At 51.2% G+C, this 14,166-nt stretch overlaps 1 protein-coding gene across 1 annotated transcript in view; it reads right to left on the minus strand.

The window, feature by feature from the left end:
- LOC120894194 (cAMP-dependent protein kinase catalytic subunit 1) overlaps positions 1 to 13,048 on the minus strand; it is a 14,749-nt gene extending 1,701 nt beyond the window's left edge. The window contains exons 1-2 of the mRNA XM_040296629.1: positions 6,988 to 13,048; positions 1 to 746 (exon numbers count right to left, since the gene is read on the minus strand). The exon at positions 1 to 746 is cut by the window's left edge and continues 1,701 nt beyond it. Coding sequence (XP_040152563.1) covers positions 10,110 to 11,171 — 1,062 coding nt within the window. The 5' untranslated portion in view covers positions 11,172 to 13,048 and the 3' untranslated portion in view covers positions 1 to 746; positions 6,988 to 10,109. The remainder of the gene's footprint in view (positions 747 to 6,987) is intronic.
- Positions 13,049 to 14,166: the final 1,118 nt, after the last annotated feature.

Genomic DNA, 14,166 nt, shown 5'->3' on the forward strand with positions numbered 1-14,166 from the left:
TGCAGTTGCCTTTGCCTTTGCCTTCTACATGCTGAGAGTCTTTGCTACATCGCTTTTCGCTTTATGGCGACATTAACAGTGTTTGTGTGTGTGTGTGCTGTTTGCTTACTTTTAGCTGCACCTGGCTGTCGCCCACACGCCGCGGCCGCCGCCGCCCTCTACCCTACCCTGCCAGCGCTTGATATTCAGGGCCTTCTTTTAGCTTTGCTTCTCTTCTGCAGTGCACACAGGGTTTTGCAGCAGCACGGGGGGAAAAAAAACTAGTCAGTATTAGTGTACTTCAGTTATATGTTACTCAACTAAGGCTTCTTCTTCTCAAGACTGTGCTGTGCTGCGTTTGCGTTTCTTTAGCCTACACATACGACGCGAGCGCGTTTTGCTATCTGTTGTTCTTTGCAAAAATGACACAAACACACATGTACACACACACACACAATCTCCGGGCGATCCGGAAACAATTGTTGTTGTACGCTACAATGAAAAACACGGGGCCCATTCTGCTTTTTTTTCTGTGGCCAGTGGAACTGTGATGGAAGTGATGGTAAGAAGTGGGCGCCAGAGAGATCCGCCGGGCCGGGTTGACCGGGCGCGGCAGGTGCCGCCGCCGTTGGTGCGTCTCTAACTATCCGAAATAATGTAACACCTTCCCCCAATTCTTAATACAGCTATCACTCGTGGTGTGGTTGTAATCAAACAGGTTTGATGTGCACAACAAGCCACACACGTCAGTCGGAAGAGCTTTGAGTCTGCAATGAGATAAGCAAAGGAAAGGATACAGTTAGTACGGGGTTGTTGGTGATATTGTTCATTTATTTAAACTTAACGTGTAAGAGCTTCAATTCTCCCGGAAGATGTGCATAAGATGAATTTCTATATGATTCTTATTGGCTTGCAAAGAGCGAACGGTCCAGTAAGCAGTTGCTCCGGTATCATATGGAAAGTCCCACTTTAAATCTGAAGTTACAACATCAGTTAAAGCCGTTTCCTCCCATACTCCAACCGGTGCAAACGGTAAGGAAAAGTGTCAACAACTTCCAATCGGAAAAGTGTAGATGGCCCCCGGAACACTATATATCTTGCGACCGCGGCCCGTCCACCATAAGTTGAACGATAAGTTGCTGCACCGTCGACGTCCTATCGTGGCGCAAACCATTTATTACTATCATCCGTACCCTTGCCCCCCGTCCCCTTCTTCCCATCCCGGGGCTAAGACTAAAAACCTCGCTGTAACAAATGCACACAACACCAGTCTCGCTGGATGGTTGATGGTCGTCGGCGACCGTAGAGGGCACAAACGACGGCTGAGAGCGAGAGAGAGAGAGAGAGGAGCGCCAGTCGGTCTTTTGCACAGCGCTTTTGTGCTTCCCCAAATAGGTCGTGTCGTATCTTTCTTTAATTTTTATCCTACCAAACCCCGAGACACGGCCCGATCCACGGTCACTGCTAGGTACGGCAACTGGAGCGCCATACGCGACGCAAGCCGACGACGCTGACAGCGCCACCAGCCGCGCACACCAATCCACCCCCTCCCCCGGTTGGTGTGTCCCATCTGTCCAGTCATCCGGCACAGTCCATATTTCGCGCCTGTCGCCTTCCATAGCACATTCGTTATTGGATAATGTGCGAACCCGGGGCCGGCGCGGCTCGGCGCGTGGCAGGGAAGTTCGTTACAATTTTGCTAAACTGACTTGGTACCATGGACAAACGGAGTGCGGAGGATGGGTTAAAGAGAGAGGACAGAAGGGAGAGAGAGAAAAAGCAAAGAGGCTACACCATTATCATCCTCATCAGAGAAGACTAGCAGCATGCCAACGGTACACGCAAACGCGGCCAAAGGATGGACAGATGAAGAGAGCGAGGATTTAATCACATCCCGTTTATATGCTGCTCTTTTATCGCGACATACTACCACCCCACCATCCCCCCGTTCGCCCCCCTGCGACAAACGTGAATAGATTTTGGCCCATTCGCCCGGGAGTGGTGCGCGCCAGCAGTTTGTGTATGTTGTATAACGCCCGGTGGAATGAAATAAACATTCCACTGCAACTCCTATATGCGCATCCCCCCCTCCCCCACCTCCTTGATGCTTTGGAACGCAACAACACACAATGTGTTTTGATCAACCTTTTTTTTTATTTTGGTTCGTTTTTGCTGCCCATCGCGCATCAAGCTAATCTTTGACATTTTACCACCTGTTTGATTATTGTTGTTGGTTGGCAGGGCGGGGGTTGGGTGGCCCAATGATGGATGTACTACTACTACCTTCCCCCACCCCTTTTCTTGTGGTGATGGTAGCATGATTGAGTAAAATATATTTATAGCAAGACACTTCTTCCTTTGCTCCCTCCACAAGAACCGCGCACATCTCGCGCAAATGCCATCTTCTTGTGCCAAAAGTGGGCGCACGCGGGCATGGGTGGTTGGGAGCCACCACTGCTGCGTGTTCCGCGTGCGACAACACAAACACACACACACACACAGCCAACCAGCACTCCATAATCTTTTTATCATGCTCCTTGGCAAGATAAGACACCGGAGCCAATATTCAGTCAAATAAACATTTTATTTTACAACCATGTGCCCACTCCTCTCTCCCCTCCCCAGCTCTTCAACCTGCCCCATATTTTGTTGCTGAATGTGTCCCCATCACTCACAGAGGGTCGGCGGTAGGGTTGGGTTTCGACCGGTCAGGTGCTTTTTTTTAGCACCGTGCCCTTCAGTGGCTTGAGACGAGCAGAATCATCCTCCAATTGGATACGATAGACACGTACCAAACACACACACATTGAGAGGCCCGGGCGCGTGTGTGCTGTGTGCCCCTGCATATAAATTGCACACGGGTGGCAACGCAAACCGACGAGAGCTGACGCGGGATGGAAAAAGGGTGGGCAAGCAGCAACAACATCGACCGAAAAACGGCCAGAGAGAGAGGGGGGGGGAAGGGTGACACGGTGGGCAAGTAGAAAAGGAGGCCATACCACCACCACCCACCTCGTTTCGTTCCTTGTGCAACTGCCTGGTGGCAAAATTTAACAACCTGCAAGGGTGTGTGATACGAGCGAAATGGAAGAGGAGCAATAGCAGTACTCAGCGAGTACAACCCCCCCCCCTCCTTCCCACCCCATTCAAAATCCCATCCCTTACAACGGGGGCACCCACCACCATCCATGTGTACCAGGGGTTTACTACGATCGTCGCCACCGTTACCGTTTGCTGTGCGACACATACGCGTTGCGCCCGTTGTCACACTACAGAGAGAGAGTAAAAGAGAGAGAGAGTGTGTGCCATGGCGCATACACGGATTGATTTTTAAAACCCACATCCACACGTCACATCGCTGCAGAAAGGGTTCGGTTGGAAGGGAAGCGGAGCGAAGCCAGCCGGTTCGAGGACGGCAGTGGGCCCACCGGCGGCACCATCCCATGCAACAGAAGCATCCTACACAGCGCACAGCACACACACACTTCATCACCATCTCTTTCTTTAGATCTTTTCTCACGTGAGCGCACCTGAGCGCACAATTTTCATCCGTCCAAGCGAGCGTGTTATCTCTGTCCCGCGCGCCCTGCTCCCTATCTGCCCTTGTCGAAACGTGCTGCTGCTGCTCTCCGTTCTGTTCTGCTCTGCGCCTATCCTACACAAAACCACCTTTTTCCCATCTGCTCTGCAGTGTGTGTCGTCGGTAGTAGTCCTGCATTATCAGAAACCTGATATCTCGTCGTGCAAAGAAGCTGAGCTGACTGCTGCTGGTTGCTGCTGCTGCTACTGTCAACACGGACAAAGTAGAAGAGACACGGGGCCCGTCATAAGAGGGAGGTGGGTGGGTGTTACACGCTTCTCCGGTCACAGTCTTTTTACGGTCGTAATGGTCGGTCGTTACGGTTACGGACGGCTCAGTCGGGGCGTGATGTTTTTTTTTCTTTTCTTCTCGAGACGGTCAAACGCACACAAGGTTGGGACACAATACACCGAGTCTCGCACCCCCTCACATGTGTGTATGTGTGTACGGCCCATGGACGACCCCACTGCGGATACAAACAGTTGCCCTTTTTTCGATCGGTCTCTTCTTGCCCGGTCATTCTACAACACGTGATAACACACCTGTTACGAACACGAATTTCTACCCAATATCGCGCATAAATTCGTGCTAAATTATGAATCAACAGAGCGATAAATAGAGAGAGAGAGATAGTAAAGGTATCGTACAGATTGCAATCATACGGATAACCCCTGCTCCGGTGCTGTGTGTCGTCTTTGCCAATACCACACACTTTGCACGAAAAGCTTGTAAATGTGTCAATGATTAATTATGATAAGAAATGGAGGAAAAAAACACACACAGAGCGTCGTCTAGCGCTATCAGAGGTGTAGGGGTGGGGGCAAACCTTACCGGTAAACAAGTCGGTCCGTCCAGGAAGTGGGAGATAGTTACATGATGTTTGTACGACGGTAGAGGAGTAGGAGAGCAGTACATATCATACTCCCGAATGATTATGAAGACACACACACATACACACAGACAAACGATGGCTCAATTCTTGGTCCACTCTCCAAGAATTAGACGATGGAGCTCTGGCTGGCTGCCCGCGCCGGCTCACGGTTATCTTTTCGAGCTCAGATGGTTGCTATCCCCTTATTGCGTTGGCTATGCTAAATCTCCCAACCTTACGCGTCAAGGTGTGTGTGTGTGTGTGGTCTCTCTCTCTCTCTCCCCAAAAGACACATACAAGCGCGCATTCGCAGCAAGTGCTGCTTCCTCTAATACACACTTTAGATCGCATTTCCTTGGAAGTGTAACATCGCTCAATTGGGGATGATGATGATGATGATGATATTCAAGCAGTAGCCGCAACAGCAGTTTGTTACAGCACTGTGTGTGTGTGTGTCTCGAGCCCTTCGTGGTGTGGCAGCGATTAAAGCGGGTCTTAGAAAATTGAGCACCGAGCACTAACTACTCGCGCGATACAGCACGCTACACACCGCAGTTGGGGGGTAGGAGGGAAAGGTCGGCGGCCGATGGAAGGAAGGGGAAGAAGCTCCATGGTCCCCCGAAGGGAGACGGGTGAACGGCAGAAGCTGATCACCTTCCTTTTCATTCCAAATGGAGCAGAGCAACGGCTGTACTGGCGGCAGCCGAGAAAGAGGCTGAGCATTCGCGTATCTACACAGTGCAAAGAAAAGACACTTGCTTACGTAAGTAGCAACTGGCGCGGACATGCCGCTGCTGCCTCCGCCACCCGCCACCCCGCATGCCTCCACTCCACGCGTCCCGGAGTACGTGTGTAGGGCGAAACCGCTCGCTCGGGTTTTATGTGTGTCTGTGTGTGTCCGTGTTCTTTCATCTGCTGCTGCTGCTGCTGCTTACATACCCGTCGGGGCTTTTCAGAACATTCCGGGAGTAGTACCAGCAGCAGCAGCAAATGTTAGACCAAACCATCCCTTCTAATAATACACACAACAACACCCGCAGGCAGCAGTCGCCGGAGTCGCAACACAAAACCACCCACAATTTATCCTGCTTGTAGCCAACGACGAGAGTCAGAAGAGCTTGTTTCCTCGTTTGTTTCTTTGTTTTACTGCTTTTATTTTACTTCCAACCACATTTTTAAAGCCGCACCACACTAAAGGGCTGTTTAAAAAAAAACAACTGGTGACGGCTTTCGGTTACTTATGGTTTGCGCTGGACAGCCTTTCCGGAGTAAAAAACTGGAGCAGGAAAAAAGGTCTAGTGCTGCGGAACGTAAAAATATAAACTAAAATTATGTACGGGGACGCCAATAGTGGTGTGTCCTTGCGCTTAATTTGGATACCCAATGGAACACACTCCACTGCACACCGGGAGAGTTCCGCAATGGATTTCTGGCACACTCGTTGGTTCCCCCACCACCACCAGGGTTCTATTTCAAAAAGTGACGAAATGAAAGGATTTGTGCATTGCAATACACACACACACTCACACATAAACAATTGTCCTTCAGTCGGTGCCGGCACTGCACACGAACACACTAACCAACCGTGCGCCTTTGGGTCCTTTCGTATGGAGCATTGATTCTGAAACATTCTGTTGCCCTTTTGCATTGTGGTGTGCACGTGGGTTAGACACTTTTTTTGCTGGAAACCCTTCAGAAAACCCGCAGCAGCAGCAGCAACAACAAGAACTGCACAAAATAACATCGAACAGGAGCAATAAAAGGCCAAGCTGCAATATGATGAAACTCTAAACGGGGGGTGGGGTGGGGTGGTGTGACAGAAACCTTATTTTAAGCCTGCCCCCCGTCGTAAAAACCTGCTCCAAACCGAACGTGTCTGCGTGTGTGAGGACCGACCGATTGCACACAGATCGGTCACGTAATTGCTGCTGCACATGCTGCTGCTGCTGCTGCTGCTACCAGCGCCCAGAAACCAGTTTCCAAACCCCGGACAGACCCATATAAGCAAGCAAGATTCGTGTCACTTAAGCGCAACCGACCGCAAGATCGTTCAGCATTCTCTCTCCTCCGTCGCAAAAACCCGAACCGAACAAGACGATTCCGTCACCGATGATCCCATCGGAGCGCGCGCTTTCATCCCGCTACATCCCGGAGAGCCGACTGACTAGCGCAAATGTACCGATGGCCTTAAATTAGTTGGCTGAACCAGTCGTCAGCCTGCAATAAACAACGGGCGGTGGCCTTTCTACCCGTCCACGCCGTGCCAAACGGACAGACAGACTCTGTGCTGTGGTGTGTCCGACCAAGTCGCACGAGACGGTATCCTTTTTTGGCAAAACGATCAACACAACAACCATTCCACCATTGCTCGTTGGTACTGCTGCAAACGGTTTCGAGGGGGGAGGGAAGACGGCGACAAACGACAACTTTCCTTCGGTTGAACTGCACAGGAATTGAACGGAAATCATGTAGGCGTACTTGGCGCAGAAATTAAATTAATAACGTGTAACCACCACCATCCCTCTCCGTACAAGCTAAAACGCCATCGATCACTCACCTGATTTCAAAAATGTTTCCTAGGTTTCGTGTAACTAGCGTGTCCGCCTCATTCTCCGGTCCTCCGGTTCCATTCAAAGATCTTCCTGTCCGGATCTCATACCTCCGGAACACATTCCTGCCGAGCGCAGCATTTGGGTGGTTTGCGTATGATGATCGTGCTTTGCCCCTCGATCCGCATCCAACGTCCACACGTCCTCTGTTTGAAGAATGTCCACCGTTGGTCTACACCCAAGATGAGCCGGATGAGCCGGACCAACCGTTTCGCGATCCTTCTGAAGTGTCTCCCGAGCCTAAACCGATCACCTGCTTCAGTACAGTGCATGTGGTTATCTGCGGGGGGGATTTTTTTCATTTTCCAACCGTTCTCTAGCTATCAATGTTGCTTCACTTGCGCACTTTTATATATTCTGCAGCGGTGACTACGGGCTGTCCTGTGCTTTCCCTACGACATACCATTATGTGGCGTACATTTCTTGTTTGTTGCTTTGTTAAATTACTCCGGCTGCTTGCGTTTACATTAGTTTGGTGTACGTACAACTCCTACTTGGGAGGGGGGACTGCTACATTATCTTTCGCCTGCTGGAGGTGCTGAATGTTTCGGTGCACACGTGTGCAGGGTTTCCTGTGTGTATGCGTATGTGTGGCTGTGTGAGTTTGTGGGGATGTGTTGAGATTGTGTCCATATGCCCGGGCTAGCGCATATGTGTATCTATACGTCAAGAGTGGAGTCCTTTTTCCCTAATCCCATTGCTTGTCTCTCAGCGCGTTAACGCGCCGTCATCGCAAAGAAGAGAGAACGCGACAAACAAACAATCAAAACAAAAAACAAACAAAAACTAACATCTTCATCGACACACGTTCGCCACGTTCGGGCGCAAAATCCTTCTGCTTGGTTTTATCGATTATTGGTCATCTCTCTCGTAAAATGATGTGTGTTTCTTTTATAAATACTACAATCGTGTACTTCCGCTCGCTTCAGTTCTCGGTGGCGCCCTGCGGCCGCCCAATTCAAATGACACCCGACGACGCCTTCTGTTTCTGTTTTCCCCCATTTCTTGTGGCGGCAAATACAATCAGTTCACAATATAAGATTATCTAAACCTCCGGACCATCCGGAGACGTTTTGCTGGAGCGAAAGGGGCCTTTGCTATGTGTCTGCGTGTGTGAGTGTGTGTGTGTGTGTGAGTGTTTGCGGGAGTGTGGTAGACAAGAGTTCCTACTAGCCTTTCACAAGGATGTTGACGGTTTTGCTCGACAGGGTTGCGCTTTTCCGAAGTATGGCGTGAGAAGAAGGGGCGTTAGTGGCTGCTGTCGATCGATAATTAATTAAAACAAATACCAAAAATAAAAACTGTCGCCCTGTCATTCGTACCACGACCACGGGACTGTCGGGGCCGTCCCACCGCGCAAAGGACTGTCATCAGTGCCTCCACTTGCTCCGAACGATTGGAATGTTCTCGCGCGCGCGTGTGATCTCTATGCCTCCTTTCCCATTTCGTTCCCATTCCTACTACCACCACCACCCTACCCCTCTCATGACTTTTGTTTGTTATTGCTAGATTTCGCGTTCGCGCATTCGTGCGCTATCAAAAAGGACTCGCGTAATGGCGCGCTGCGGAGCCTATCAAAATCAAAATCAAAATAAAAATACAACACCCTATCATCGAATCTGCTCCTATCGAGTATTCTCGATTACCTTCTGCCCAACCGCTCTCTCTCTCTCTAGCTAGCTCTTTGATATCAGCGCACACACGCACACACATACGCACATACGCACAGGCACACGTACGAATGAGATGAACTTTTTACTTAGCTATAATACCACAAAGATCTAGTTATAGCACGTGCCCAACACACGCCTTCTCTCTCTCTCTCGCTGTCTCTGCTTCACCGTAGCGATGATATATATTGCTGCAATGTCGGTTATAACATTTGCTTTAGAATTGTCGCATGTACTGGGGAGGATCATTATCACCGGGGGAGGGAGCAAGTCTGTAAACCGTCAACCCCGGGTAGTGTGTCAACCGTGCGAAGGTGACGATGGCAATGATTTAATTTCGATCTGCTATCTTTACGCCTCCCTCCACTCCACGCGTACCAGAGCAGCTTGCATTAAATTAGCTTTTTTCATTAAATAGCTTCTACTTCATACTATCAGACAGACAGCAGGGGTGAGACAAACAAGAACCTCTCCTACTATTCTTCTGCTCTTCCCTTCTTCCTCCATGTCCATGCGTTCCATGTACTGATGAAACACACCTGCTAATGTGCGAACATGTGCGCGTGCGAGTGTGCCTGCGTATACGCGTATACAGGGAGAGCGGGGAGTTAGGAGTGGGATTCATCTGTTGTGATTGATAGCGAAACACTTCCTAATTCCTCATAACAAACGTACTACACCTGATGATCGATCTCAGTGCGGGATCGGTGTTCGGGAGTTGTCGCCGAGCGATCGAATCCCCACGCTGACACATCGCAACTCCTTCCCAATCCACCAGATGGCACCGTCATCGACGACTGTTCTCCTGCTGCTGCTGCTGCTGCTACCACTATTCGGCGAGGTCGGAAGGGATGAGTGATGGCTTTACTACACGCGACGAGATCGCAACGCCAGTCGGATGGCGAAGGAAGTGAGGCTGATACTCGGCCGACAAAAATAGCGCATGCTAATCGTTATCCTTGCCATAGATACTAACCACCACCGGCAGATGGCGCAGATAGGAAAGAATGCAGCAGCAGACAGAGCGACCGGAGAGAATCCGGCCAATGATATCAGAGCTTGTTGTTGCAGGCGGGAAGGCTACCTCACTTTGCATGCAGATGTGGAGGGGGGGAAGAGATTGGCTGAAGGATAATCTCTAAATGCTCCTGATGTCGATGATGCCTTGGCGGTGCATCCCAACATTCCACATTCCAACCGAATACTGCACCAGCTGACCAAGGAACAAACGATGATGATGGTGAACGGGAAGGCGCTGGCGATGATGACGATGATGATGATGATGGCGGTAGTAGTCGTACTAGAAGTAGTAGTAGTAGTAGTAGTAGTAGTAGCGGTTTTGTAGTACTAGCAGTACTATCCTGATGATAGCAACGTCCCACGCGTCTCTCGAGAGCATCTTAGAACTCGGCAAACTCCTTCGCGCACTTCTCGGTGCTGGAGATGCGCAACGTTTCCTCCTCGTAGTCGTCGAAGTTGCTGGTGTCGCCCGGACCCTTGCAGCGCGGTATGAACGGCGCCTCGATGCGCTTCTGGAACACCGCGATCCAGTCGGTCGAGGCGAACCATCGGTGCCCCTTGATGTCGTTCACGCCCGCCTTCAGGTTGCCGTAGCGCTTGGTCAGATCGACCTGCAGCAGGTTGCGCAGCAGATCCTTCAGCTCCGAGCCGAAGTGCGACGGGAAGCGCACCTTGCCGCTGACGATCTTTTCGTAGATCTGGATCGGCTGGTCGGCGAAGAAGGGCGGATAGCCGGCCGCCATCTCGTACACCAGCACGCCGAGCGCCCACCAGTCGACCGCCTTGTTGTAGCCCTTGCTCAGGATGATCTCGGGCGCGAGATACTCGGGCGTGCCGCACAGCGTCCAGGTTCGGCCCTTGACGCGCTTGGCGAAGCCGAAATCGGTCACCTTCAGGTAGCCCTGCGAGTCGATCAGCAAGTTTTCCGGCTTCAGATCGCGATAGATCAGGTCGAGATAGTGCAGATACTCGAACGCCAGCACGATCTGGGCGGCGTAGAAGCGCGAGTGCGGCTCCGAGAAGCGGCCCACCTTTCGCAGGTGCGAGAACATCTCGCCGCCCGGCACGTACTCCAGCACCATGTACAGGTTGGAGTTGTCCTTGAAGTGGAACTTGAGGCTGACCAGGAACGGGAACGAGATCGCCTGCAAGATGCGCTTCTCGTTCAGCGTGTGCTCGACCTGCTTCAGCTTGACCACCTTCTGTTTGTCCAGGATCTTCATCGCGTAGTAGTCCTTGGTCGATTTGTGCTGCACGATCATGACGCGCCCGAACGACCCGGTGCCGAGCGTCTTGATCCGCTCGAAGTCGTCCAGCGCGGCCGTGTTCGTCGGGTTGCGCTTCCACTTCTCCTCGAAGTCTTCCTTCGCTTGGTCCAGAAACTCCCGCACGCTCTCGGCCGCGTCGACCTTCTTGTTCGCGGATGTAGCGTTATTGCCCATGGTTGTTGCTATCGATTATTACACGTCGTCTATGTAAATGTACTATGTATGTGGGTGAACTGTTGCCCAATTATATAATAAATATGTATAATATCCGGTCTTGATATTACTTTCCCCTTTTGCTTTGCTTAGTGTAGATGTACAAATGAAGCGACTATATATGACGGGGCAGCTGGCGGGCTGGCTGGCTGCTGTCGCCTTGGAACCGCGATTTAATCGATATTCTTACTTTTATTACTACACGTTTCGGCTCGTGAGCCGGGTGGGTGATGGCGCAGGGGGGGAAGGGGGCTATATGGTGATGCTTGATGAACAACTGTCAGCTGGCTTCTCGGTGCGCACCAGAGCAATTTTCCTTTTTCTTTTCGTTTGTCACACAAGAGATGAAAATGACAACGACGATGACAAACTAGTGGTGTATGGTGGTGGTGGTGGCGGTGGGGCTGAAGCAGCAATTTCGCTCGTCTCTCGCTCTCTCGCTCTCTCGCTCTCTTTTGCTGTCTCTCGCTCGCAGGTTCAGTCAATCTACTTTTCTCTCGCTTTGCTACAGAGCTCACGATTCCGTCGTTGGCAGCTTCCAACCGATATGATTACACAGGCGATGCGATATTTGTATTGCAAAAAAGGTAAATGGTCAAGGCAGGATATTAAAGATGGGCTCTATTGTTTCCGGCACAACATTCAGCTCTACTTTCGACAAGGGTTTCGACAATTTTTCTACTGCTGCTGCCCAAGCGCAGCGAACCCTGGACGACTTCTTGCCAATCGATCGATCCTACTAACACCCCTGGCAAGGGAACCTTCTTCTCTCAGCCGAGTGGTAATCGTACTCAGCCACGGAGTCTACGGATTTCCGTTTCCCTTTGATGTAGCTTTTCTCCGAAACGGTACTCGGGCTTTTCGCTGTCGCTGGAGATGGAAATGGTAAGAAAAGTCCTTCGATCCACCACTCGTCGTGCCGTCGGCCGCGAACGCAATTGAGATTCAGCAAGTATGCCCCGCTGCAGCTACACACCCCGCAAAACCCGGGGCCCGTCCGTCCGGCAGCACAAACCAGGCGCCACCAGGCAGTGGAAGAAGCGATGTAATAACAGCCCTCTATCTTTTTTTTTCTCACACACCACACCGCAATGGAAAACGGGCACAAAATCGCGCACACACAAAAACGGCTCAGTTTCCAAACGCGCCGCGCCTGGCTTTACACACACGTAATATTTTCGCACGACGGGAATCGCCTGTTCCGCCTCAATTATCACCGACCGTTACGTCCATTTACAGGCCCTGCTGTCTGCTGTCCCGGGGTCACTCCAAAACCGCGACGACGACGACGACTACGTACGGCCGGATGGCGATTTTTCCGAAACACCCCACCGACTGCTCGGTACGAGGAAATAACCACCAGCACGCACGCACGTACACACACACTACTCGTAACGCGCAAACACGCACACACACACACACACTAGCGGAGACACGCACGCGAAAAGAAAAACCCCTTCTCGCGCGCAGTTCACTGGGAATAAAAAAGCGCTATTGTGTGTTCACGATTTTTCCTCTCCACGGGAATTTTCTCTCACGGATGCAAAATCCACTCGTCCGCTCGCTCACTCGCTCACGCGCCTTCTCTCTCGCTCACGTTCCGTGGCAGTCGAACTGTGTCGTTCGATCGAAGTGTGACCTTCTTCTCTTCCACCTGTGCTCACAACACACTGCTGCTGCTGCTGCTGCTGTTGCTGTTGCCTATGATGGTCGGTGTCCTCGCTCTCTCACACTTGACGCACACCACCAGCAACTGCTGTCACCTTCCTTTGCTTGCTTGCTTGCTTGCTTTACGCACTGCTGCTGCTGCTGTTGCGAGCTGCTCAGCACACACCGAGCATAGCTGTGTGTGAAAATGGAAAAACGGTCAACGAAGGTTACCGTTCGGGACGAAAAAGAAGAAGAGGAAGAAGAAACATTAAAAACAATTCTCGTCACACACGTCTTTCGGCTCTGTTTCGCACCTGCACACGTACACAATTTTCACGACCACACACACACACACACGGGGGGACAGATCCGGCACGGTTTTTTCACTTTTGTTGTTTTTTTTTATTTGTGCCTGCTATTTTTCGCTCTCTCGCTCTCGCTTGTTTGCGCTCTCTGGTGCTGCTGCTGCTATCGATTAGAATATCCTCCTTCCTTCTCCGTGCACACCAGCTCCACCGCGACGGCCGACGACTACTGGTTCACGGATGCTCTAGAAAGCAGCGAGCACTTGCACACAAATTCACACCTGCACGCACACTTCAGCGCACGCACACATACACACATACGTTCCTTGGTATTGCTTTCGTACAGGATTATAAAAATTTCTTCACCGTCCGCGCACGACCCTTCGTGCCCGCTAGCGAAAGGACAGACCCGTGCCAAATTGACGGACACTGGTCCCTTTCTGTACCCGTTTTGTTTCGTCTGCACTCGCCACTACACACACACACACTCACATGCACAAACACACAAATTGTTCGCTGTCCCAGCACTGGTGGTTCTGGGGCTGTTGTTGATTACGGGTGTCCCCTTCTGCGATGTGTCTGGGGGAGTAGTTTTGGCCGTGCGTGATTCGAGGTGTTATGGTCTGCGTCCTGCCCGACGGCTCGTCGCTGTGCCAGCTACTGCGTTCTTGGCCCCTTTGGCTGGTACTTTTCCGTGACGCTGCGGACCGCGACGGGCAAAGATTATTTGCTCGACGACACCACGAAACGAAAATCCGTGCGAGAGAGATGATGTGTGTCGTAGAGACCCAGTTTTTTTCCTTACTTCTCGCTGTGCAGGAAAAATATGCCAGCGCGCTCTGCCGGTGCAAAATGGAAGCAAAAGCAATGACAAACGTCAGCCCGTTTTACGGAGCGGTTGGTACAAGTTGGACGCTCCGAAAACAAATGGTTGTGATTCTGACAACCTGGACGGCAACAATTCTATGCGTTATGTGCTTATTTTCTCATATGAGCTTTAT

Source organism: Anopheles arabiensis, chromosome 2 (genome assembly GCF_016920715.1).
Source record: "Anopheles arabiensis isolate DONGOLA chromosome 2, AaraD3, whole genome shotgun sequence".
Taxonomy (NCBI): Eukaryota; Metazoa; Arthropoda; class Insecta; order Diptera; family Culicidae; genus Anopheles; species Anopheles arabiensis.